We start from the raw sequence: 27,627 nt of genomic DNA, 5'->3' as shown, positions 1-27,627 counted from the left end.
GAGATAAAGATTTTGAAGGTTTCTTTTTTCCTAGCAAAAAGTAGCAAACCTGTCACTTAGAAGACAGCATTTTCAAATGGCTGCATCCATTCATATTTTTAGTTAGCTAAAGAAACATTTTCAAAAGTGAAAAGTTATCTCATTAAAAAATTATTAACAGAGAGCTGGCTAAATCAAGTCACAGCCATAGAGGGGGAAGAGAGTGCAGCTACCCTCTTGCCATGGGATGGGGAATTTGGTGGGGCTGAGGAAACAAGGGTGATGGCTGCATTTCACCAAATCCCCCCCTCTGCAAATACATCATTCATGTTAGTGCTTCAACCATATCCAAGCACAGATGTTTACATTGCATTTACAATTCTATTTGTTGAAGTCAACTTTTATACATTTGGAGTGAATTATAATATGACCAAATATGGTCACACATCAATCTCCATGTTCTATGTCTTCACCTCACAAGTAGATAATTATTACAAATTACCCTTAAAAAAATCCCATGGTTGAGAACTATATTGATAATAGGTACTTTTTCTGCTGATATTTTCTAGATATTATCTTACAGGCTGTGTGTTTGCAACATCTATTAACCATAAATAACAACCCTTTCTAATATGGTTCATTTACAGATTTCTAAATCACATTGAAAACCTGGCTAAGAACAGCCACATCAGCCATCTGCAACCACTAGCATAGATATATGTACACAAGTAAGCAATTCTATGCTCTGAGCAAAAGAAATTCTGAATTCACTTTCAGTTTTTCTTTCCTCCCCACACATTCATGTTCCCAAAATGCAACTCATCGAAAGAATGTGAAGCTGCAAGCACATGAATTGTATTTTCTGTGGGGCTTGCAAACACATAAAAGCAAACCATGTTATAAATTCAACTTTTTTTGGCCACAATTACAAGTTCATTTTGAAGAAGATTTGCTAAAAAGGAATGACTTGTGCCTGAATCCATGGTTCAGTCATGAAAAGGAAAATGCAGCAATTCTTCCTCAAGACTGTTAAGATCAAAAGCATCTAGGTGCTCTAAGGGGGCATATATGATTCACTGAAGTTCTAGGTGCTCTAAGGGGGCATATATGATTCACTGAAAGATTAAATAAGTTAATTTTCACAGCAACCATTCAATCCTCTGCCCAAACATTCTTCCCCAATACTCACAGAGGTCAGGCATAGACCATGACCCTTTTAGAGCACACAAAGGTTGCAGAGGGAATGTTCAAAATATTAGATAAAGCACCTTTCCTCTTGGAGTGGGTTGTATTTTTTTGGTGGTTTTATTTGGAGATTTTTTGAGGGGGAACAATGTGTTTGGTTTTGTTTGTTTTGTGTGTGTGTTTTTGGGTTTCTTGGTCTGCTTCTTTGGGTTCTTTTTCAGAAAAAGTGAGCTGAGAAGTAGCATAAGACAAGAGGAAGGCAAACAGACCATTTGGTCAGAGCATGGTCCTACAGCGTTTGCACCTTATGTACTTCCATTCAAATGAAACAAAGAAGCAACACTTCATCACGTGGGTATGTCTGAAGAGGTTCTCAGTCTAACAGAAACATGTCATAGAGTCCACTGCCAGCAAGTCTAATCCATACAAAACCCCCCACTGTTTTGTCCTCTTAAATACCATACAAATTCTACTCTCAGTCTTCATTTCCAACAGAACCAGCAATTAATCCACAAATTATTTAAAACTGACAGCCTCTTAAATTACAAAGAATTGCCATCCTTTTCTAAACTTCAGACAAAAGGGGAACAAACACCTGAAGCAGGAAATTAAATACTAATTTTTGTAGAACTGAATTGTAAGTATTCTCTGTAGTCATATTTAGGAACAAGTTAGCATAATACTTAAATCACTGGGAAAATGTACTTTTTAAAAGATCATGCAAATAGCAGGGAATCACCCGTCAGCTACACCAAACTGCAGTAAAATTTTAAATGTGATTTTCCTAGAGTACGACAAACCCTAATGGGAGTCTTATGGGTACTTTCCTGGAAGAAAGAACATAGCAACATGGGCATTGAAAAAACTTTTTATATCTCTCCCTACATGTTTAAGAATATAACCCTTATTAAGTTTACCTAAGCACCCAAATTAAATGTTAAGAAAGATCCAAGACTAAAAAACACCAGAAACCAAAGCATATACTAAAAAGGCATTAAGAAAATAAAACTTTCTTCCTCACACAATATTGAAAAAACATCTGAAAGACAACTTTATGGCTTCATGGCAGGAAAGTGCTGTTTATCAAACCTGATTCCTTTTCACAAGGTAACCCATCTGGCTGATCAAGGGAATCCAGCTGATGTAATCTTTTTTAATTTCAGTAAAGCTTTCAATACTTTCTTTCACAGTATCCTTCTGGACAAAATGTCAGGCACGCAGCTGGATAAACACATCATGCCATGGGTGAGCAACTGGCTCACCAGTCGGGCACAAAGGGTTACAGGGAATGGGGTGGCATTGGACTGGTGACCTGTCACTGATGGGTTTCCCACAGGGCTCCATCCCCAGCCCGGTGCTCTTCAACATCTCCATAAATGACTTGGATGCAGGACTGGAAGGACACTAAGTGAGGTCACAGATGATAAAAAACTGGGAAGAGCTATTGATTCCTTCGAGGCCAGGGAGGCCCAGCAGAGAGACCTTGACAAATCAGAGGATCGGGCAATCACCAACCATATGAAGTTCAATGAGGGAAAGTGCTGGATACTGCACCTGGTTTGGGGCTGCCCTGGATGCATGGACAGCCTGGGTAACAAGAGGCTGGGAAGCAGTGCTGTGGAAAGGGACCTGGGGGTCCTGGTCAATGGCAAGTGGAACATGAGTCAGCAGTGCCCTGGCAGCCAGCAAGGCAAGTTTTGTCCTGGGGTGCGTCAGGCACCATATCAACATATACCACAACCACAGAGAGAAAATAGGTTAAAAAAGCAGCAAGAAAAATTTATATTTGAAAAAAAGAAAAAAGATTGGGTGGCAGTGCAGTTTTGCTAACTTCTGCGTTCACTGCTCTGAAATCTTGATTTCGAAACTTATATATTTCATTAAATATCAACCTGTAAGACAATTGTAGATTGAGAAAAAAAAAAAGGGGAATGGAGACACTGAAGTCTTTATTCAATTCAGGCACCAGAACTAACTCATGAATCAATGAACGGGGTAGGCAGTAAAATCCTTTCTCTGTAAGGGTGAGAAAGTTTTATGTTGCTCATATTTGTAGAAAAACTACAATGAATTTTAAGTTAAATCCAAATGTTCTCTTGCTATATTGCAAGCTTTGCAAGATGACCATATACTGATTTCATGAACAGCAAATGAATCATTTTTTAGGCGGATTCTGATGGTGGGAAAGGTTCTTAGACAGTACAAGGCATGTGACTGCAGAGCTTTAAACATTCACATTAAAATGAGAGTTCATACAATGAGGTTATTCCAGCATCCCTTCACCAGTTTATTCAACCTGTTCAAATCTCACTTGTATACCCATACATGTGTTTGCATCTCATGTAGGAACTGCTGGAATGTGTGGAGTCAAGGAAAGCAGCACAGCTCAACTTGCCTGTTTGCCAGCTGTCCATTTAAACTCACTAGGTACTCACAGATAAGTCTGCCTAATTTATACAGTTTTTCCTCTTTGGAGGTCAATGATGGACAAAAGACAACCACGTGCAATTTTTTTTTTTTTTAATAAAGATAAAATTACAAAAAAGGTAAAATCAGCTCAGGAAAGGCAAATTACTTTAATAGATCAGTTTAGACATTTAACATAATAACTCACATCCATTTTTAAATACTATTACATAAAGCATGGTGAAGAAAGGAATTTTTGCCTCATAATTAGAAAACTCACAATACAACTTGCCAAAAAACAGAACAAAGCCGTTTGAAAATAAATACAGTCCATGCCAAATAGTACAAAATGAAATCAGCAGTCTCTCTCCATACGAAAACTTTTCTCCTTTTGGGTATTCTCAGACTCTAGTATTATGTTCTGCAACTGATGAGAGGCTATCTTTTGTTCAAGGGTTGCTGAGCTGTTCTGATTTTGCTCTGTACAAAAGCAAAAAAAAGTATTGTTTTATTTTCTTAATTAACTGATTTAGAAATGCAATTTTAAATTACTAGTCATAATTCTAAAATATTTAGTAGTATGAGGAACTGAAAGTGATCTCCACAGAACTGAAAAATATGACACAGTACTGACTTAACAAACACTCTGCACAAAATGTGATTGATAATTAATTAGTGCTTACCCTTTGGCATCTGTCTTTTCACCACTGCTGTCCTTGGCTTTATCCTCCTCCTTAACATCTGAAAAATCACAAGATTTTAAATATACCAAAAGATGCAAGAAAGCCTTAAAATACTTAAGAGGTAAAGACCATGACTACGTTTATTATTTTGTTTGTATTTCTAGCCAGAGGAAACTGGCTTTTAAAAGAAGTCACTAGTTACATATTAAAGTGTAGTGTTAAATGCACCCATCCAAAGGAGAGGTCTGGGCACAATGCCAAGTGATTCAGAATGCCTCAAGGCAAGGTCTCTCTCACTGGCCATAATGATGGCATGCAGTAATGAGATCTGGAGTTCCCCTGAGCTCAAGATGTATCCAGTTCTTAGAAAAATCAAGAGTCCTTGGAATTACACTGTCCCCAGAAGCCTATCTGGTTTCTGTTCCAGAGAAACGAGCTGGCTCACCCCACAAAAGCAAACAGAAACAAATGTTTTGTCCAATGTATATTTTTTCATCTCTATTTTCATTAAGTCATACAAATCCCTAACTCTAAGACTTCAACTTGTGGGGAAGAAACAATAACCCTTGCCTGAAAATATTGTACTAGTCTGAATAACTGTATCTTGAAACTGATTAATTTAAAATAGATGATTTGAAAATGATGGAAAAGAATATGTCATCTCAACAGCAAATTAACTGTTACCAGATAAAACATCTCTCTTCTTGTTACCAGATAACACATCTCTCTTCTGGCAGGACTGACATTTGCAGTTCTAAAATACAGGATGAAACCTCACTGCAGTCCTACCTGCTTTTTTGTCCTCAGTCTCCTTTTTGTCTTCTTCTATTCTGGCTTTCTTCGCTCCTTTCTTATGATCTGCAACATTTCGTCGTCCACCTTCCCCTTCATCTTCAGAATCTGAAAACTCTTCATCACAGGCTATGCGCTTATCAGAGGCTCGAACTAGGATTCAGATTTATGGCATTAATTAATCAAAAAGTCCAACTACAACAGGCCTAATAAAAAACTATCAAACTAAGAATGAGTAGTAATATACTGTAATCATGTAATGCTGATAAACTAAATTACAGTGAAATCCACTTATTTTTCAAGATACCCTGGGACTCACACAATAACATCCAAAAAACAGGTTTGCAGAAACACAGGGGGAGGGTGGGAATATTTTACCATGTATCAAATAAAACTTCAAATACTGAAAACTAAATCACAGGAGAAAAAATTATTTCAACAGTTCAGCAAATGGATGGTGCACTAATAAGAGGTTATAGAATTATTCTAATCTCCATCAAAAAAGACTAAAGGTAGCAGGAAACTCTTGGCCATAGCTCAAGAAGAACTCAAAGTTCATGGAAGGGGTATGACTTATAAAGTCAAGGATAGTGTCGCAAATATGGAAAATCTGTCTCACAACAAAGAAAATAAAAGGCTTTTTTTCCCTTTAAACATTGTATCTCATATTACCTAAAGGGAAACATAGTGTCTGTCTTTTGTTAGTCACAAACAAAGTAGATTACTGTTTCTTTAGTTAATACTCATGAAGCCTTCTGAAATATCTATTATAGATTTGAAATAGCCATGCTGTTCCACAAGATGCAAAAACACAGGGCTCTTCCAGCACTTCATTAGACCCTTTAAGAGGTTCAAATGTGCATGTGGATGTCACCTTAAAAACACCAAAGTGGCAGACCAGAGGCAAAATTTTTTATTCAGGAAACAAAAGGTCCAGTCTTCCAATACTGCACACTACTACAACTTAGGTTCTGAGCAATTAAATCCATAACAACTATAGACACGTTCTATCATGAAGAGCATAATTTCTTACTAGAAATGCGTTTGTCTGGATCTTCTCCATCCTCATCTCCACTGTCTTCATGAACAGCATCTTCAGGAATGGCCTGCATCTGTACGCCAGGTGCGTGAGGTAACATGCGCAAGTTCTCAAATAAGCGTTGCCTGCGAGTAACAGACAAGAAAAGTTATTACTACACAGCAGTAGCACTTCCTTGGATTTCTATGAAGGTCTGAACTCTGCATTCAAAGTTAACCTGGCTTTGCTTTAGAGTCAGCTTCATTTTTCATTTAAAAAAATTAGATTGTCAAGTTCAGGAAGTTTTCCATCCCTATGAGATCATTAGTATCCACAGTGTACTTGAACATCATTTTCTTTGTACTTTACAGATACATATTTCAATCAACTTCCATTGTTAATTCCCTACAGGGTCAAGTACAAGTACTGCCCATGTGGGCTAAACTGGTGTCAGCACTACTCTGTAATAAGCTAGAGCATTTAGTTAGATAAATGCACTATTCTCTAGTTTCTTAGAAAACAGTCAGACACTTAAAAGCATGAAGACTTCCCAACTGTGAGCAGCAATGACAAAATTAATTCATCTGGATATGTTTCCTTATCGGCTTTTTCAAGAAGAACAGAGACAAGTTCTGTCCTGTCTAAGCAGCCTGATAGAGTATATACTCCAAAGCACCATGTGCCAGAAAATAGGATACTGGGCTTCTTTTGGGACTCAAAACTATCATTCCAAAGTAAAAGTAGAAAGGCAGGCTTGGGAAGCATCAAATATCAGCATTTGCAACAATTATCTTAGCATTCTTCTGCACAATTTGAAGGGCTAAAAGGTAACTGGTACTTTTTTTGAATCTTGAGAGTCTCTGCCTCTGTTTAAATCACATGACCTGGCAGAGTAGTTTTGCCATGCATGGGAGCTCCCTAAAGCCAGGTGTCTGTGAAGAACACAATGAACTGAAGGAGGAGTCTCCAAAATGAGTCTTTGATTTTGTGGGTGCTAGTACAAGACAGTGAGACTGTGTTTTTTCTATTGACAGAGAGCAATCTCTGCCTGGGATTGTAGCAGCAAGTTTTGTAGCCTACTTGTACCACAAAAGTTCAACAATATATACCATACAGCAAGCAGCCTGGCAGATCACCAGCTGGAAAACTACATTACTGCTGAGAAATTTTGAACAATTATATTAACAAAAAATAAATGGGCTTTTTTTCCCATCACACATTTTAAACTCCTTTCATTTGATTGTGATTGATATTGTTGTGCTACGAACACCCATCATAGTCTGTATACCAATCACTTAAAAATTAGTATTTTAACAGCTTTGGTAAAATTTGCAATTTGACAGTTTTAAAGGTTATAGCAGGTGTTGGCAAACTTATACATGCAATTTCACATCTTTATTCAGCTATTTTTAATTATCAAAAGAATTTGTACTGTTAACAGCCTGTTAAAACTTGGGGCAGGGGTGGAAGTTCATTCTTTTAAACCCAGAGCAAGGACAAAGCACAGTAAGCCAAGAGTACTTCAGGCTAACCAATTGCATCCTACCAGTTTAGCACAAAGTTGGTTTTATGTATGCGTTACTTCACCCCTGAAGTAAAATATTTGTTTTCAGTGAAAATGTCGAGATGAGAGGAGGAAAAAACTAAGCATCAAAAGTGGCACAGCCTAAAAATACACAACCACCATAGCTTATCAATGAGCACTGATCGAACCTTGTGGATTTGTCAAATCACAGCCACTCGATTGCCTGCACACATATCAGTCTTTCCAGAGTTTTGGATTTTCGAGCTTGCATATGACTTTTTATTTTTGCAACTGACAGCTACAAAGAATAACATTCTCAGTCCATGTTTAGACATGGAGCTGAGAATTAGAAATCCTAGTCATCATGGCACACCAGCTTCTTTCCTGGCAGGATAAAGTTTCTGCAAAATTACAATAGGAATCTAAGTAAAACAGTCATCTTTTCATATGCTGGAAAAAGAAAAAATCCAAGCTGGGTCATAAACTTTCATTTTTATAGTCATAAGACTTCATAAGCATGCATTCTGTTGGAAGAAGAGACTTCCAAAAAACCCCTGACAGAAATGAAAAACACGTCAGCTCTATTCTGGTACTTATTTTTAGTGAACAAGGAAAGGCATACAGTTTTCAAAACTGCCTAATAATTAAACCTGTGGAGAAACATGATCCACATGACCTACTTGATAGATAAGATAATCATTACTTACTTGATCTTCTCCATATATTCTGGTGTATTCTGATTAGTCATATTTGAAGGACTAATATGAAGCTTGAAGTCTGGTCCAAAATACTCAAAGTAGTCATTGTATGGCAACTCTATAAACCAAGCACCAGGACAACTTTGTTACCCAAAAAGAGATTTTAAACATTTTAAATACAACAGTAGATTTAACAGGATTTTACTTAGAGAACCATCAAACCCTAAGCATTCAAACAAGCAATACTTATCATCAGGACTCCTCAGCACTATTCCTCTAAATTATTCAATAAATGAACTTAAATTTGCTGGCAAAATGCAAAGAGAAAGATCTACTGCAATTACACACTGAAAAACTCTATAAAATTTTAAAAAAATAATTAAAAATTTTACTTCTGCAGGAAAAAGAAGATTAATTGATGATTTCTTGTAGATGTTTTCACAGTTAGTCCAGTTTGAAAGGTTTAAGTGAGCCATTCAAAATATTCCTTCAGGACAAGGTTTAATACTTGTTATTAGGCAGTTCAATATCCTTGCTAAGTGCTGGACATTGGTTCAGTGGTGCTGACTGGTTCAGTCTGTCTGTTTCCCTCCTTACCCCACTTTTTGCATTTTCACAGAAAAAGGTCCCCTGACTAGAATGCCGAACCACCAAAATGAAGTTGATGAAGACTAGATAGCCAAGACAACAGCTATTTTACACTGCTATATTTTGCAGTATTTTGTATTGAATATATCTGTATCTTTCCAGATAAAGTAAGAGAAATATAAAAAAAAAAATCCAGAGAACCTTTAAGCAATAAGACACTAAAATCCATCTTTAATTATGCCTTTTGTCTTTCTTCCTTTATGATTGTTACAGGATAAATCATATTGATTAGTGGATAGAAAGCAGACATTGCAGCTATTGCAACATTTAGAAATGCATGGTTATTTATCAGAACAGATTAAAGATGACAGGGACACAAAAAGTAGAGAGGAATGTTAAAAAAAAAAAAATCCAAAAACTGTCATATATATATGTAATCCACTGAAAGGGAGATGCTAATGGAAAAAAGAAGTCCCAAGATAAGGAACTGCTACTGAGCCTTCAAAAGCTTTGGCTGACAAAGAATATATTTTGACATTAAAAATATGTATCTTGAAAGGCACATTCCAAATAGTCTTTTCTCACAGACAGAAGCATTCTGCTGAAATCAGATAGAAACACTGAATCCACCAAGAGATACATGAATAGCAACAAGTTATCAACAAAAGTTGCGGTTCAACATGCAAACCGGCAGTGACTCATTTGCTACAAATCACTCCAAACAGCAATTTTATGTAAATGACATTCCAAAAGCATGTCCAGGAGCATATTTGCTCAGAAGTAAAAGGAGTTCAGGATCTTTAGGGATCTTCCTCAGAGAAATTACTTCAGTGTTTAAGTATTCTAAAGCAGTCTATTTGTTTTATGTGGTTTTAAATTTTAAGACAGCTTGTATAGCCAAAATTGAGTAAAATGGAAGAGTGGAAGTCAATACACTTGCACAGCTACTTTTGTCAGATAAAATGAAGAAACAGTCCTTTTGCTATGTAAAATGGACACTTGCACAGTCAATAATTTCTTAGGTACACCATATCTGTGTTATACAACTTACAGGTTGACACCAGTACAATCAAAATGCAGTATATATTCTTTCATAATGATGATATTCATACTAGAAATACTTACAAGAAAGGTTCCATAAGTTTTGTATTTTGAATTTTCGAAAAGTGATTCAGTCATTTAAAGCTATTGCTAAGGCATAAAAAAAAGCCCTAAATACTTAATGTTTCTTTAGTGCATAAGATACTGAAAATTTATTGGCTAAATCCTAGCAATAATTTTCTACCTAGTTTATTCTAAACTGATGCTTTACAACCAGATACACAAATATCTGCTGTTTACTTAAAATCTCCCATGATTGTTTATATATAAAATATTAATATTTACCATTAGGAATTTCACAATCTAAGGCAACAGCAGTTTCATATGTCCAGCATCGAGCAACATTACGAATTGTGTAGCCTCCTCCTCCTAACATCAGCAATGGCAAGTTAAAAGTCTTTACAACTTCCACACATTTAGCATGACCTGTAAAACAAAAAGAGGGTTGACAATACATGCAAGATATCTATTAAACAGAAAAATATATAACAAACTATTTAATTAGACATATGCAGTCACACTTAACAAGTAAGAACTGAATTGATTCAAACAGAGATGTCTCCCCCTAGAGCTAAGCACAACCTCACAAGAAGTCAAGACCTACAGATTAGAAATGCACAAAACACAGTGAACATCACCCATCCCAGGCTTCAGAGACTTTGCATGATGGTTTATTGCTGTTGTTCTGAAATGCTCCTAGAGTAAGTGTTTCGTCTTTTCATAACTGATGTCATACACAGTGACAAATTTAGGGACAACTTCTCAGTCAAATGCCATGGGGGAAGAAGGGAAAACAAAATCAGTACTTGGTCCTTCCTACTTCTAAACTTGAACCTGTATTAGAGGTTGCTAAGTCTTGCTTACAGAGTGAACTGGTGCCAAGACAGTACACACTCCAGGGAGATACAGCATACTGAAAGGCATCTGTAGGAGGCAGCAGCTTTCTTGCTTTCCAAGATATGTAAGATGGGAAAAAATCTGAGCTGTATGGGCAACTGAAGTAGCTTTGCCACCTGGTGCAAATCAAGAAAAGAACCCTGAAACACTGCAGACCCAAGCGATACTATACTGCATTTTGTTGCCTACAAAACTCTAATTGTCACATTAAAAAAAAAAACCACAAAACCAAGAAAACTCATGATTTAAACAGGCTGGATTGAAGGCATACCAACAGTTTGCCATACATTTAATATTTTGTCATTTAAAATTATAATAACAATAACAATAATAACAACAACAGTAACAGTTTTGCTACTTGCTAAATAACATCCCAATTTAGAGAATTAAAATTGCAGACAGCAACTTAGGTAATACTAAAATAAATTAATTCCATGAGAATTAATTAAAATTATGGTTAACATATAGCTCAGTATAACAAACACCATTACAAATTTAACAATGCAGTGAAGTATTGTCATTTCAGTAATACCTATTTACACCCAACAAGGTGTTTGATGTTTAGCATCTGTAGTTCTACTAAGCTGACTACTAACTAGTTTTACTTGCCCATCATTGTAAGTGTTGATGCCTTGTAAGATGACTGTTGTCCTGTCATTCCAGGACACTGTTTAAAAGCTACAGAAAGCCTGTACATAGAAGAAAGGGAATCACTTGAGTGGCCAGGAAGCACATGGAAAACCATGCTCCTTAACTTTTTTAGATGGACAAAAAGAAAGAGGCAATTTCTGCGTTTCTTTTGGCCATCCCTGTATAGCAAAGAAAGAAGTGATAAATCATAGTAATGAACAAAATCTTTGTGACTCCAGTCCTCATCATGCAAGTATCTTGAAAAACAGTATGAAGGGCAGAGGTTTCTAATAAGTAAAAAGTTACAGACAACAAACAGACACTTCTCTGCTTACCTTTAACAGTAAGATTAAAGCATCCCAGTCTGTCCCCAGACAGTGAATCTGCTCCACACTGCAATACCACAGCACTGGGCTGGTACATCTCCATTACTTTAGATATAATCTATAATCAATATAAAATAGTGAGTCACTAACTGACATCATGAAAACACAAAACCAGTAGTTTTCAGAGAGTCTAAAAACAAAAAACAAAGCACTCACTGGTTTGAATATCTGTCCATACGATTCATCATCTATACCATCCCTCATTGGAAAGTTGACAGCATAGTATTTGCCTTTTCCAGCACCAATGTCCTACAAGCAAAGATGATAAATGCTTTAATACAAACACAAAAATACATGGTATGGTATCATGAAAAAAAGCCTACACAAGTCTGCTGAGCTATTCTGTACCATTACACATGTCTGCGAGGGATAAGAGGCAGAGTTTACTCAATTCCTGTTCTCCCATAAAATCATTTTAGAGTGTAGTAGTTGGACACCAAGATTAAAATAGCAATAAGTACACTCAATTTTTGAATTCAAAGATTTAAGACAAAAAGACAAATCATAACCAATCAGTTTAATCTGGTAATAATAGCTAAGTAAACAAAAGTATGAAAACCAAGAAGAGCAAGGTCCATGTTTTCAGTGTTGCATAGAAGATTTGGTCTTGGATAGGTTTTTAAAACCATGTTATTGCCCTAAACATAGGATGAGGAAGTAGCTGCATCAAAAGGGAGAGAAGAAAAATCCAATAGGGGCCACTTACAGAAGGGCTCTTGAAGAAACTGAGATGACTTAAATGAACAACAAACCCCCAAAAAACAAACATGCAAATTATTCTCAGTTCCATCAGGGGTCAAGCCAAGAACTACAGTAGTTTATCTTATCAGCTTTCCTAGACAACCTAAGTATTAAGAGAAAAGGTTTACTAAAAAAAAATAAAAAAAAATCAAGTGAATACACCCTGAATCCCACCACCCCTATTTTGATGATCGCCTTAAAAGCTAAAGATCTCAGCTTGACACACATTCCCATTTCTTCCATATATTTCATCACCAACACAGATAGACAGACAGCAATGCAGAACAGACAGTGAGAATTAACCTGTTCAGTCTGATTGTAAACTATTTCTGCAAACAACAGTTCTGCAGAAATATCCTAGAAAAACTACAGGTCATGTGTAGCATAACACAACAACACAAATACTAAACTTCTCAACACTACCTATTGAAAGTTATTGACTTTTCCCTATTCCTGAACAAAGCCTCCTTAGCAGAGAATGTATCAAGAATGTGCCACTTCCAGTAACCAACTTTTACTGAGGGTGTGAGGGGGAAAGGACAAAGATGAGGAGGGGGACAAGTGGCCCAGTGAAACACAGACAATGTTAACAGTTGACGTTTTTTAGCCATAACACATTACTAACATTTCATAGTATTGCAAGATGAGTGACACTAAAGACCCCTGCTGAACTCAACTCTGGCTGATTTGAAGCACAAGTTATCCAGAATTTCCCAGAGTGAATCATCTAGACTTTCACATGCTGAATTTTCTGAGGTGATCACAGAATGGCCAGAATTGTAGAAAGGGACCTCTGGAGATCATCTAGTCCAACATCCTGATAAAGCAGATTGCACAGGATCACATTCAGGTGGGCATTCAGTATATGCAGAGGAGACGTGACAACCTTGCTGGACTACTTGAGTGCTTTTGTCACCCTTAAAGTAGTTTTTCCTCATATTCAGATGGAACTTCTTGTGTTTCAGTTTGTGTCCATTGCCCCTTACTCACCAGATCCCATTCTTTTGACACTCACCCTTGAGCTATTTGTAAGTATTAATGATGTCCACTCTGAGTCTTTCCTTCAGGATAAACAGGGTCAACTTCTTTAACCTCTCCTCCTAAGAGAGGTGCTCCAGTTGCTTCATCATATTTGTTGTTCTCCACTGGACTCACTCCAGGAGCTCCATGTCTCTCTTATACTGGGGAACCCAGAACTGGACACAGCACCCCAGATTTAGCTATACCAGGGCTGAGCAGAGGGGCAGGATCCCTTCCCAAAACCTGCCGGCTATGCTTTTCCTAATGCACCCCAGGACACCATTGGCCTTCTTGGCCACAAGGACACAACTGGCTCATGGTTAACTTGTGCACCAGGAGTCCTCTTTCTCGCACAGCTGCTTTCCAGCAAGTCAATACCAATGGTTCATGAGGTCATTTCTCTCCTCGTCTTGTTTTACAGATTAAAAAGCCAAAAATCATTAAATTGATCTTATCCTAAAACACAGCAAAGTCAAATGTTCACACAACTTCCATCTAAACAGAGTAATTGTTTGAGCTACTTAATGGACCTTTGTTGTAGCTGATGCTTGCATTAGTTTTAAAACCTGAAGAAACAATTTAGCATTCTGGCAGCCTCCATTCACCAACAGATCAAACTGCTGCCTCACAGAACCTGGGCCACTATGAAGAACTATGGTCTCAACTGATGTGTATGTACAAATGGCAAAATTTGTGCTATCATCCAAGATATGCAAAAGGCCAAATAACTTAATGAGGACATTGGAAGTTTAGACTGAACAACATATTCAGTAGAAAATGGATGAAAGCTGCTGAACTAGAAAACTTCAGATTCATCTACACTGACAGAGCTGCAATCACAGTACCATCCTTTGACACATGATATGTTCCTGCATCAAATAAATGTAACCTGATCAGCAAACTAGATCAGCTAACTAAAGAATTACAGAAACAAGCTGTAAAACAGCCCATTGGAAAAAACCAAAGAGATTTGGCTGGAAAAGTTGATAAAAATAACCATCAATGGCAGATCAAGTTAGGCAGAAGGAAGCAACACAATACTGGCCTCCAGAAGGAACACTGACTTTTCAGAGAATTAGCTCTCCCTTCAGTTCAGTTAGCTTTGCAATCTCTGGAGATAGGAAAAATCCTTATGGCGATGCAATAATCACACTAAAGCCAGCTAGAGCCTGCATGCAGACAGTGCTCATTTCAAAATCCTAACTAGCAGCTCAGGAAAAAAGTTTCCATGCCTGAGATACTGTTTTTCACTGACACTGCTGAAAAAATAAATCTCAAAACCCATAAAATAGTCTTCCATTTATTTCAACTATGCTATCTTTTAATTCTTTGTTCTGGGTGTGGTGAGGTGAAGAGTCCACAAACTTCCCTGTCAACGGGAAGTGCTGCTTCTAAAAAGCCAAGATATCTAACCCTTCCAAAAAAAAAAAAAAAAAAAAAAAAAAAAAAAAAAAAAAAATCTAGCCAAATTCAGCAACAACAGCTTGACATCATAAACATCCTGGTCTGAGCTGCTTTTACTTTGAAGCACCACTACCCCACCTTGTGGCCAGTCGAGTTAAACCACCCAAATAAAAATAATCTGATTTCTTCCTAAATCAATTTAGAACACAGTTTAATAGAATCTAACAACCATAATAACATTCAGCAACAACAACTACACTGAACTGAATGCTTTGCACCCCACTGCTCAACTTCCACTCACTCCTGTGCCTTCTGGGAATCATCAACAGGCTGGGAAATACACTTTTCAGGAGTATTAGCTGAAACACGAATATTTGTTATCCTATGAATCAGTTAAAATGTATTAGGAAAACAGTGAATTCTCTCCCAGAACAGCATTTTTGCAGGCCAACTTGTTAGAAGTGTTCACAATTTTTAAAAAAGGTTTATAACTGTATGCACAAACTAATGTGCAACGTTGCTAACAGCAGAGGAATGCCATATCCCAGGAGTGCCTCTGATAAAAGAGATTTAATTTATGAGTTTGAAGCTAGGAATATATTAATTCTAATACTTCTAATACTCTTTCAAGCTGTGAAGTGGAACAAGTTCCTGTTCTAACAGACAAGTGTCTAACATGAGCAATGACTAACTTAAAATTAATATGAAGGGCCAGGAAAATTGGTTTCCTGTCTCAGCTTTGCCAGAGATTCTACAACAGCTATAATGATAATTCTTCATGGGCAAATGCTCCCTCTTCTCTCAATCTAGGTATAATGATCAGTACACAATTCCACATGGGGCACGCTAAAGTTCTTAGGTGGTGAGCATCATGAGAACTCAAAACACACTTCATGACATAAGAAATATTCCCAAAATGAGTCAACTGTATTACTAGTCAAATAGAACACAGTAAATTCAAACTGTAGCTTAAGCCTTGTGACTGTTAAAGGGTAATCTGTAAACAGATACTTTTCACTGTAGCTGCAGAATTGATATGCACAGATAATCATAAATATACCACACTGTCTTCTTAGAGACATCTCCAAAATCTGTGTGAATTAAACTAATAATAATTGAAAAAATATTTCAGCATATTTATCCAGAAGTGAAGGTGTTAATTTCATGTAGAAATAAATATTTTATTTCTCTACTATTCCGTATTATTTTTCCTAAGATTCCCCAACTCTACATCACTCAAGGCTAACATTTCTTCTGAAAACTTACTGTTGCATACAATTATTGGACATACTTATTTTAGTGAAGTGCAAAAAAAAGTATCTACAAGGAAGGCAGTAAGAGGGAATTTATCACCTAATGAAATTTTATATTCGACCTTACCCTAAGGTCCCCTGTGCCTGGAAAATATTCACCATACTTATGGAATGATACTGTCATGACACGATCTGTGGTATAAAATGCTTCTTCAACACCATCACCATGATGGATATCAATATCAATATACAACACTCTTTGGTGATACCTAGAAAGAACATATAAGAAATCATCATTATCTGTTATACTGAGAGCAAACAAGAAAAACACTAACAAAAAACCCCCCCAATCAGACACAAAAATCCAAGATTATGATCACAGTGATGATTTTGGTTGATATGACCATACGCTCTCAGAATTCTTGGCACATTTGAAAAACATTAATAAGTTTATCTTCATCAAAATAAGGAATTTAGTATTCACCCCAAACTATCTCATTCTGTAGAAACTATACCTCAGGCTTTTGCTGACATTGCTTTGTTGTTCACATCTGCTGAACTCAACCCCTTCATTAACCCCAAGGCCTTTCTTTCTGCCTTCTCAGTAATTACAAAAACAGTCTGTGTTCCATAAGCTCGCAAAAAATAAATACTTATTTTCCACTGACTTTTCTTCTTCACCTCTCCAGCTTGTAGAGAAAGGCACATTCTTATTTTCAAATGTATTGCACTTTAATTTGCATAAATTTATTACACTACTGTTTATTGTTTTCTTAAATACTGCAAATTTCAGGACAGTTGGAGACGGATAAAGAAATCAGTGTTTTATTTTAAGCATTGGAGCACTAGAAACAACAAGTATCCCTTAAATTTTATGTTTTCCAGTAAAGAAGAAAGTCTGTCATCAGAAGATGCATTTTCATCATGCTTTGCACAGTACTGAGAGTTTGAGCATCCATAATTTCAGGGACAGTTTCCCATGGTTACACAACCCATAACTATTCACAAGATTCTCTCCTTCCTTCACAAGCACATTAAGCAAAAAAATTCAAGATTGGACCACAGAAAATTATATTTCATAGACTGTAGACAGCTCCTGAATATATGTTGTCCATTAAAATGAATGTCTTAATGTGCTAATATTAACTAATCTTAGTGTCTTTAGAAACATTTTCCATCTCTAGATTTCCAGATTATAGCTACTTCCCTCATTCCTCACCAGCAAAATCAGCTGTCCTACTCAGAAGAGTGGAATACCTTAAACATTTTTTCTAATAAATGGGATTTATGTGTTATTAGTAAGGATACAGTCCTCTGAAGCAGTAAAAGCAACACTCAGGACTTGAAATTTTAGTGAAGCAGTACTGTTTCAAGTCAGTTATATGATCACTCTTCATTATTCCTCATTTCTTATTTTGCAGTCACAGCACGACAGCTGCTACTTCATTATTTATTAAAACTAGCCATATTAATTTATGTAATAATCCAAGGAAGCTCAGTGCAAGATCTTCCCTGAATATTCCTGTTTGATTCAGTAACAAATCAAGTGACAGGAAACAAGAAGACATATTGTGAAACCAAATGGGTGTAAGATTATGAGTACAAATGACTGCTTTAAGGGATCAGGGTAGTGATCCATCTAGCCCACTATTCTATCCCCATGTGTAGCAATGGGAGACTTTACAGAAATATTTACAGAAAGCAAGTAAGCCTATCCACTTTCTAAAGTCCACTACTCTAGTCCTTCCCCACCATCTAGAATTACAGCATATGGTGTTTTACAGGGTGCATTGTTGCTTGGATTTATCTCCTATTAGTTATCTTTTCAGTTTGTCTGTATTTTATTTTGAATATCTTGCTGAGGTCAAACCAGGAAGAGCTTGGAGCTTTCTTAATTGAAACTGTAAAAGTTCAACATGGGCTATGAAAACTCACTCAAATAATAACTATAAGCCATACCTTCAAACATTTAAATAGCTGAATTTAACACTTTCTTTAATTTTAACTCGTGCCTATCACAAACTTACTTCAGTAACTCAAGGATGGCAAGCACAATATCATTGACATAACAGAAACCAGATGCCTCCGATTTCTTGGCATGGTGAAGTCCCCCAGCCCAATTGACAGCCATGTCTGTTTGTTGTCTGTTCAATTTTACTGCCCCAGCTGTAAGAAGACACACAGAAGAATAAAAGCAAATGGAGTCAGAAATTTCTGATTGCCTTTAAATTTGCTACATAAAACCATATTTTATTTTTTAAATAAGTTGATTTAGAACAAATCTCTTACTGATACTGAGTGAGATACTTGACATGTCTCATATTTTACAGTCTGTAACTGATAGGAATATTTTTAAAATATATAGAAAAACCCTTATATTTACTTCATTTTTAGATGCACAATCAAAATGTTAAGTTGCTGATATCAACCCAGTAAAGCTATAAAATAGTTGGCAAACAACCTATACTCACCAACAGAACCTCCAGTTGACAGCTGACAAAACTCAAACAGGCCATCAAACACAGGACAATCTTCTCCAACATTAACTGTATAAGAAATGTAGTATTTTTTAAAAATACCATTGCAACAGCATTGATATACACATGGATAACACAGTTGTCTAATTCATTCAGCATTTTAATTACTTTTCCCCCATCTCACTTATCAGGCTATTTTAAACACTGAAAACAATGCAGAGTCCCAACAGCATAACTCCAAACTAGATTTTTTTAAATTTTATTTTAAGATTATTTTTAGTTTCTATTGGAAGATTTGTCTCCTCATTGAAAGAAAAAGTTTGATAATTTTTAGATTTTTGAAGAAATGCTGATTAACATAGGTCATGTTAAAAAGAGTACAACTACTTAAAAAAATAATTTGCTGGCAATAAGGCATCATAAAGAGGTTACAATACTGCCTTTAAAATTGATATAATAGCTGTCAAACTGCATTCCTAACACTACTTGGAGCTCATTCCTATAATTAAAGGAATAAATGAATAGAAAGGGAGAACATGAATGATGTACAATTTTTACTATCTCCCTACAAGAGGTATGAGTCCTTTTCTTGACATAAACACATTTTCACACATTGCTTTTACTCCTCTAGTATTCTAAAAGCCATTTTTTTAAGCAAGATTTCAAGGCACTTTGACAAACAGTTCACAATCTGCACGTCAAGCCTTAGCATTAGCAACAGTATTTCACATCTAGAATACACCCTGTGAAAGGAGAGGCAAAAATCCTTACATATGCTTAAAGAACATTTTTGTCAAGATGACTGCTTTTGACTGCTTTTCATGGAAAAGTGCAGCTAAAGGCAGGCACATGCTACTTACTCTTGTTACAATATTTCTCTGTACTGGTGGATACTGAGCTTCAAACAATGCTAACCATAAAAGCATGTACACATAGACTTAGGCTGATGCTGGCACTTACATCTCTGCATTTGCTTGCTGTACTCAGACATATTGTCAGGCCTTATTGATCGGAGAAATTTGATGTATTCATCACTATGGTACTTGGTCATTTCCTCAGCAGTTGCTTTGTGGGGTCGCTGATAACAAGAACAAGTTAAAGAAACAAATCAGAGTGCTCTGCAAAATCAGCTGTGTTAAAACAGACAACCTGAAAGAAGTCCCACCTACTTTGAAGGGAAAATGGTGAAAGGAAAATTATACTAGTAGTGTTTTACATAAAGCAAGGACTACTCTGTTGTGATATACAACTGCATTAAATACTGCTTCACTTCTAAACAAAAGAGCTCTGAACACACTATTTACATATTCTCTATTTTCACTTCCACCTCTCTCCACTTACTTGCGTGACAATACTTGAAGCTCTTGAAAAATAACTTAAAATGCTTCAGTGGACATCATGTTGCCCATACTTACATAAATTTCCATTTTTCTGTATAAGCCATAGTTTAGCAGCAAGTTGTGAGTCATTCGGATTCTGTGAGGTTTCATTGGATGTCCTTGTCCATAGTAATAGTTTCCAATATCACCTGCCAATAATACACAAAAGAATAGCTATTCATTTTACAAAAGAAGTTTCATTGCCCCTTAATCATTCTCAGAAGATAAGTAAACAGGTATGATTCCAGAAAACAAACAAACCCCACAAAGAGAATACTTCAAAATGAACACAAGGGAAAAAAACTGCTGTATGTCAGAAACAGAGGGAAAAAAAGAAGCCAAATCTAACACTTTGACTACAAGCAGACAGGAGTGGGAGAGCAAAAATATATGTAAGACAAGGTTTCAAAACAAGAGTGAGGTTCTGGCCCAACACTGGGCTAGAACTGAACAATAAAATGTAAACAGAACTGAAATCAAGAGGAGACACTGATGACATTGCCACATAGCATCACAGAAGCCCACAGTATAACAGAAGCCCTAATAAAATCTACCATTTTGCATGAGCTGAATTTATGATACAATCCTCAGCCTGTTCTTAACTACTAACCCTGTTACATCTAGAAGTAAACTCCAGATCTATTGTGGCAACCACATGCACACTTTCACCAGACACCTGCTGCTGGAGATCCACAATAATTTAACAAAAACTTTATAATCCAGATTAGCCTGATACATTGGGGACCAACTAAGCACACAATTAAGATAAAAAATTTCACACTCTTTTCCAAGAAAGGAGTAGCTGCTATCATGGGCTAGTAGTAAGTTTTCTTCTGAGCTCAGCTATTGTTAGAACACACAAAACCCCACTTTGAGCACTGACATTCTCAACACATGAACCATTTTAAACAGAACTGCCCCTGGAAATACAAACAAGCTTATAAATTAAGTCCAGTTTTCAATGGCTTTCAGCTGGAGATTTCTAAAACACCTCTTCACTTTTTGACCCAATTTCCCGATAGGATTACTGAACTTTACCTTCTTGAACTTTTTATTTTTCTTTCACATCCTTCAACATGCTCTGCCTTGTCCACTGGGAACAAAAGAAACACTATTTTCACAATGTCATACTACTTTGTAAATTTTTTCAGTCAGAGGTAAGAAGCAGCACTACTACAAAACAACTTTAGTTTCACCTCTTCAGCATGGGCTTCATGGAGGAAGGGTAAATGTCAGCTTGCAGTAGCATCACCAGCGACCAAGAAAAACAAGTATTACAGTAAGATTAAAAGTTTCAAAGCATTCTAAAATCCTTCAAGCTTTCAGTTTTCAAAGAGACAAGGAGGGTAAGGACACTTAAGAAAACAGATGTAACCCAGTGTACCATAAGAAGAAGATGTAGAAAAACTACCCTTCAATACCTAGCTCCCATAACAATAGAAATACCAAGTTTTAAGAACTTTGAAGAGTTTGGACCTTCTAACTTGGGTACTAAGTGGAAGAAAAGCACTTTTTGTCAGTTACTTATTGCAAGCCTATAGATTTGGTTACACACAGCTCAAGAGAAAAAGTATTAAGAGTATAAATAAACTCCTTCCTTCCAACAAAAACATTTTCAAGCACTTTACAAAAGAATACCTTATATATTTGATGTTTAGGAAAAAATCTATCACAGCTCTTTGAAACTAACGCCTAGAAGATGAAAACCAACCATTTGCTAGCTCCACTTTTTGTTTTGAAGGTACTGTTAAGTCCCAGATTTAAAAAAATCTTCAGGCTAGTAAGAGCTTTAAATTTTGAGATTTTTAGGACAATAATGATTATAAATAAAGTGATATTATTGAGGGAACTTCATTACAAATGCATCTGTGGCTTAAAATTGAGGTTTTTAAGAGATCATTTCAATTTTAACTACTTCAGCTTCTATAGTCATCACTGACATTTTATTCAGAATGCTGATGGATGAGGAAGCATACAATTAAGAACTATTTTATATCTTACGTATGATGTAATTGTATTATTTTTTTTCATATGAAATAGAGAAAAAATAAAATTAACAAATTTTCCTAAATACACTTGCAACACATCCTTCAATATACTCAACTAAACAAATTTTAGCTTATCCATAGTCTATATGCCATACACTGCAGCATACAGTTATTTATATAAATCAAGCACACTTTTTAGCTTTTTTTTTTTTTTTTTTTTACCAGAAAAGAGAATTTTAAAAGAATTAGCACATTGGTAGATTTAATGGGAGTTTATTTGTCGAACAGAAGATCTGTAGGTGAGTATCGGGCAGAATACTGATCCTTCTGTATTAGAGGCCAGCAATAGTGACTAACAATAGATATCAATATAATACACTTTAGCAACAGGCAATACAATACCATTTTAATTTTTCAGGTCTTAGTATCACTAACAAATAAAGGTTTTGGTGTTAGCCTCATAAAAAAAAAATCTTAAAGCATATGGACAAAAAGCCCATCAAGTATCAAGGGATTAGTGATGCCTATGTAGGCAGGGGTGAGGAAGGAAAAGATGAAAGATCCTCTTTCTTCATTAGTACCTTGATTTTCAACCAACATCATGAAGGGGACCCATCATGGAGACATCATACTGTGATGAAGATAAAGTTGTCAAAAGTGTCTCATCCTTTACCTAGTGAAGAATGTGGTGCACTTCCTGGTACAAACACTCCATCCACTGATCCTGAAATTTATATATCTCCTCTTCATATGTCACAGCCTTACTAGAGCACTTTGGGAAGAAAAGCAAGGTGTAGCAAGAACTAGTATGTGTGAGGATGGCACACCTCACTCACTGATGGAGCTAATTGGCTCTGCACAAACCTCTGCCAGAGTAACTCTAACTAAAACTGTACATAAAACTGTATATATGAGGAACGGGTACAGAGAGGCCAAGCTCACAAGATCATTACTGCAGATAGCATGAGTATTTGACTTTATACTTACTAATATAAAGGTAAACTCTTACTAACATAGAAGTAAAAATCATGCAGAAGAGTTATGAGCACCGTGTATCACCAGTGTGGAAACACATGGAAAATACAAAAAAAAAAAAAGTAACTGAATGAGGAAGAGAAGGGAAAAAATGCAAAGTAAATGTGTAAAATGTGTAAAATGTCTGCAAATCTATTAATCTTTCACAGTAAGGCTTCAAAAACTGAAATTTAGTGTTTTATATCAGTAAAAATGCCAGCTAAATGGCTCCCATTGAGAAGTGGCAACATATAATCTCTGGAAAGTTGAGTCCTTAATTAAGGAGAGACAAACCAAGTGCCCATTTAATACTACAGAGTTTACTGCTCCACACTGTTCACTATGTGATACAGAAGACCTACCTGAAAATGGTTACACACGTTGTCATGCTTTGGGTTCAATATATGTATTTATTTTTTAATTTTTTTTTCTTCTCAATTCATGCAAGTTACATGCCAAATGATGAGAACTATCAAATAAAAATAAACCTATGATTGCTTTGATGAGTTTTAGACACCTGTTTGTCTATCCAGGACTTGAGCAAGGCCTACAGAAAATATTCTAACATAAAAAAATACAAGAGGCTACATGTCCTAAAGGAATTTTAATTCTGCCCAAAACCACACAACTAACAAAAGCTATGTCCCAAAAAAAAAGTATTAGTTTCCCCAGTTACTATGACATACAGAAAAATAACACCATTAAAATTATGCATTACAAAGCAGTCTGAAGAGACTGACTTAAGAGACAAGAGATGACATCTACACTCTTTTTTTATACTTTGTAACTTGTATGTTACATTACTTTATAACATTTAACTGATAAATTGTTATGTACATGGATCCTGCTTATTTCAGGTATAGTTACCATGAAATGGCGAGGTATTTCAGAACTGTACTATATAAAGAAACCTAATTGCCACAATGGAAACCACATGGAAAAAACATATCTTAAGAGCAGCAGTTACACTGAATTGACTTCAGCTATACAAAGGGGTGAACTCATGTAAAGCTGAATGTAAAATAAAAGATCACCAATGCCTGATGAGTCAAACAAACAGCTATTCAAACAGGCCTAAAATTATGGCACTAGCTTCTGAAGGATTGGACATTTTGTTCAGGTTTTAAAGTTAAGCAGACAGCAGAAGAGTAGCAAAAATCTGACTTTTGAGCCCTGAGCAGAGACTGGACACCACCACCACGTTTGGAAGGCACTGCAAAGTCCTGATGAATTTCCAGAAAACACCCAAGTTCATTTTATCTGCAGATGTAAGCTTTAACTAGAAGTACTACTCAAACAGTGCCCCACTATAGTAACACACTGCTCTACTAAAACAGGTTTAGTCTCGTCTTTATGGGTGGAACCAACAAACTGATGCAGATCTCTCAAACTTTTCATGAATGTAGAGCCTTTTGAACACCCACACTAAATTATGCACAAGAACCAATCTAAACAACACTGCTAGTGCACTGGCATGGAATAAATACACGAACTCACAGTAACCACACCAGTTGCTGCACGATTCTCTAGAGCTGTGCTGGTCTGTGCAGGAGCACAGAGCTGGAAAGACCATCTGGGGCCTGTTCTCGCTGCTGTGGGCAGCTGTACAACACCTTGGAAGAGCTAAACTACCTGAGCCACAACGCTGCAAAACCATGACAAAAACCCGAACACACATGGTAAGAGACTAAACGAAAAGCTATGACAGCCTTCCACATCTAGCACAGTTCTAAGCAGTGTGAGGAGCACACTTTGCTATGCTGTATCAAGACCAGAAGCATTTATGTAAAATACTTTAAGATCACAACAGTATTTTAATTTGTATTTTAGTTTTTCCCATACTATTCTGGTTTAAATTTAAGTCAAATTCCTGACCTGAGCATGATCACAAGCAATGAAGATTCTGCAGACTGGATGTGGTTGACTTCCTATTACAAGCAAACTCAAGGTAATGAAATCAGGCTTTGTCTACTCAAAGTTTATTGGTTCCAAGTACAGTATGAAGGCTATTAAAAACATAGATTTAGGGGAAAAAAAACCTTAACAGCAATACACTGCAAAAGTGACAGGCTAATTTAAAAATTCAACCTTAAATGACAATCTCACCAAGTTTCACAAAAAGCAGGAGGAAGTTTATTGTATCTCAGAAGATAAGCATATGTGCTTTTGGAACTTTTCAAGACTTTTTACTCTGTAACTTTTAAGAAACAGTAAAAGTATGTGTGGAGAGCCAATTATGACCCAAAAAAGGGGAAATTTACTTCAGACATTACATTCCTTTAGAGATCTACCACTACCTCAGTATTTTTTTGTTTTGGGTTATTTAAGGCTTCAAACACTCCCTTCACTCTGATTCAATGGCTTTGCTGGTACAATAGTTAGAAATATTCAGAATTGCCAGATGAAACACATAGTAGCATCAGGGTATTTATTTTAGGTATAAACTCTAAAATTTCTTCTAATAACCCTTTTTCCAAAAGACATGTAAAATAATTGTTGGATTTGGCAACACAAATAAATGAGATATCAAAAATATTCCAAAACTGTTTCTGTCACATATAAAATATTTATTTTAAGGCACAACAGATACTATTTTCTCTACATTATTAACTACATTTATCCCAGTCTACAGATGAACTGTAACTGCTTTGAGTCACTATTATCCTGCCACCCCCAAACTTGTTCGTCTTCCAGTTTCTCCCCACTCTTCACAAGCACAGCTTTTTTCACTGTTAAGGGAATCTAATGCTAGCATCAAGTACCGAAATCCAGTAATCACAGAAAAACAATATATCAACATCTAGTAAGCAAAAAAAAAAAAAATTAAAAAAATAAACAAAAAGGAAACTGCTTTTAAAACAGGCAAATATTTTCAGAGAGAAAGCTTCTAAACTACCACTGTTGTTTTTCTTTCAACAAGGCGAAAAGTTATTCTTCTTCCCTAGGAAAAGTAAGATCCCAGCCTCAACAGAAGTATCCCTAACAGGGGCCTCCTTTCCCCTTTAGGCTGAACAAAGAACCAGTGCTAGCAACAAAGAGAAGGGGGCGGCAACCACCACTCTGCCTCCTTTAGTGTGGTTTAAAAAAAAAGCCAAGACAGGCCCCACAAGATCTGCCATTTCCAAAGAATAGCAGGTTTGCTACAGCAACACAACCTTTGTTATCTCGAGTGGGTTTAGCCACTTATCTTCACTTCCAAAATGGTGAAAACACCAAAGGTCTACGGCTGAACCTCCTCAACCTCTGTTTCCTGGCTGCTACCAAGACCAGCCTCATATGCAATCGTACAAAATTGTTACAATAGGAGGCAATTTCATCAAATCTCTCAACTAATCCGCCCATCCAGCTCACCTCCCAGTACAAAAAGGGCTAAATAAATTCAAGCTCACGAAGAAAACTAAAAGTTGTTGCTGTTGCGGCCAGAGAAAACCGCAAACAAGTTGCTGAAAATATCTCAAACCAAGCACTTTTTCGCCATGACTGACAATGCAGCTCGCAAGCCCCCGTATCCTCACCATACAAGTGTGCAAACTCAGAGGGCCTGCATGCAACTCAAATTCCACTATTATTAAACACCCACGCACACAACTTTCCGCGTTTTGCGGGAAGGGAGGCCCGTGGAGCCAGAGCTCTGCTCCGATCCGTGCTGGCTTTGGGGATGGGGGCGGAGCGCCCCTGTCCCTCCGTACCCAGACCGCGGTACGAAAGCCCGAGGCACGGAAAGGCCTCAGCTCAACAATCACCAGGTGCCAGAACTACACATGGCCTGGACTTTCTTTGCAGGGGAGGAGCCAGACACAGCAGCGGCTTCAACGCCTCCCTGCTCAGCGGATGGAGGGGAGTGTCTCAACTTTTCTTCTTCTTTTTTTTTTTTTTTTTTTTTTTTTTTTTTTTGGGGGGGGTGGTGGCGCTCGGGCGGGTGGTGGGTATTTTCGGGGTGGGCAACAATAGCCACAGCACCCAGCCCCGGGCCCGGCACACCGGGCAGCTCCCCGACCCGCACCCCGCCCGACTCCACCACCCCCGGCCCCGCCGCCCCACGGGGCTCAGCAGAGCCGACGGCGGGAGCGGGGCGCGGCGGCGCAGGTGGAGGCGGCGAGGACCCCCGCCCGCCATGGGGCCGAGCCGAGCCGGCCCGGGCCGGGAGAAAGGGGATCTCGTCCCGCGGGGCAGGGGCGGCCGTGCCGGCGGGGGCCGGGGACACAGCCCGCCCGGGCGGCCATTAGAGGGGCGCCCCCCCGCTCCTGCACGCGCGCTCCCGCGCCGGCCCTGCTCACCGTCGTAATAATAGCAGACTTTCTTCTTGCCGCCGCCCTGACTGTACGCCATGGGGCTGCCGCGCCGGGGCCGTGGGCAGGGAGCGGGAAGGCGAGGAGAGCGCGGAGCCGGCTCGGAGGGTGGGAAGGAGGGGGCGGGAGAGCGGGAACTCGCGACGCCGGGACCGCCAGCAGCGGGAGCGGGCC

The 27,627-nt window shown here is 37.5% G+C and overlaps 1 protein-coding gene across 1 annotated transcript; it reads right to left on the bottom strand.

Annotated features, from left to right (window-relative positions):
• Positions 1 to 3,690: 3,690 nt before the first annotated feature.
• HDAC2 (histone deacetylase 2) lies at positions 3,691 to 27,627 on the bottom strand. The gene is made up of 14 exons (XM_058800941.1): positions 27,442 to 27,627; positions 20,199 to 20,311; positions 19,744 to 19,861; positions 18,778 to 18,852; positions 18,334 to 18,472; positions 16,434 to 16,575; positions 12,045 to 12,137; positions 11,838 to 11,946; positions 10,261 to 10,401; positions 8,296 to 8,404; positions 6,079 to 6,209; positions 5,043 to 5,198; positions 4,254 to 4,311; positions 3,691 to 4,050 (listed from the first exon to the last, which is right to left on the bottom strand). Exons 1-14 carry the CDS (start codon positions 27,491 to 27,493, stop codon positions 4,020 to 4,022), a joined length of 1,467 nt encoding a protein of 488 aa, XP_058656924.1. The 5' UTR covers positions 27,494 to 27,627; the 3' UTR covers positions 3,691 to 4,019.

This window comes from Ammospiza caudacuta, chromosome 3 (assembly GCF_027887145.1).
Source record: "Ammospiza caudacuta isolate bAmmCau1 chromosome 3, bAmmCau1.pri, whole genome shotgun sequence".
In the NCBI taxonomy this organism is placed as follows: Eukaryota; Metazoa; Chordata; class Aves; order Passeriformes; family Passerellidae; genus Ammospiza; species Ammospiza caudacuta.
This window is presented reverse-complemented; position numbering and strand designations above follow the sequence as displayed.

Coding starts and splice junctions, on each gene's coding strand:
- HDAC2 (XM_058800941.1), bottom strand. CDS start 27,493: ATGGCGTACAGTCAGGGCGGCGGCAAGAAGAAAGTCTGCTATTATTAC. Junction 19,862..20,198: donor ACAGAAAAATGGAAATTTAT/GTAAGTATGGGC, acceptor TCTTGTTATCAG/CGACCCCACAAAGCAACTGC. Junction 4,051..4,253: donor GAAAAGACAGATGCCAAAGG/GTAAGCACTAAT, acceptor GCTTTTGTACAG/AGCAAAATCAGAACAGCTCA.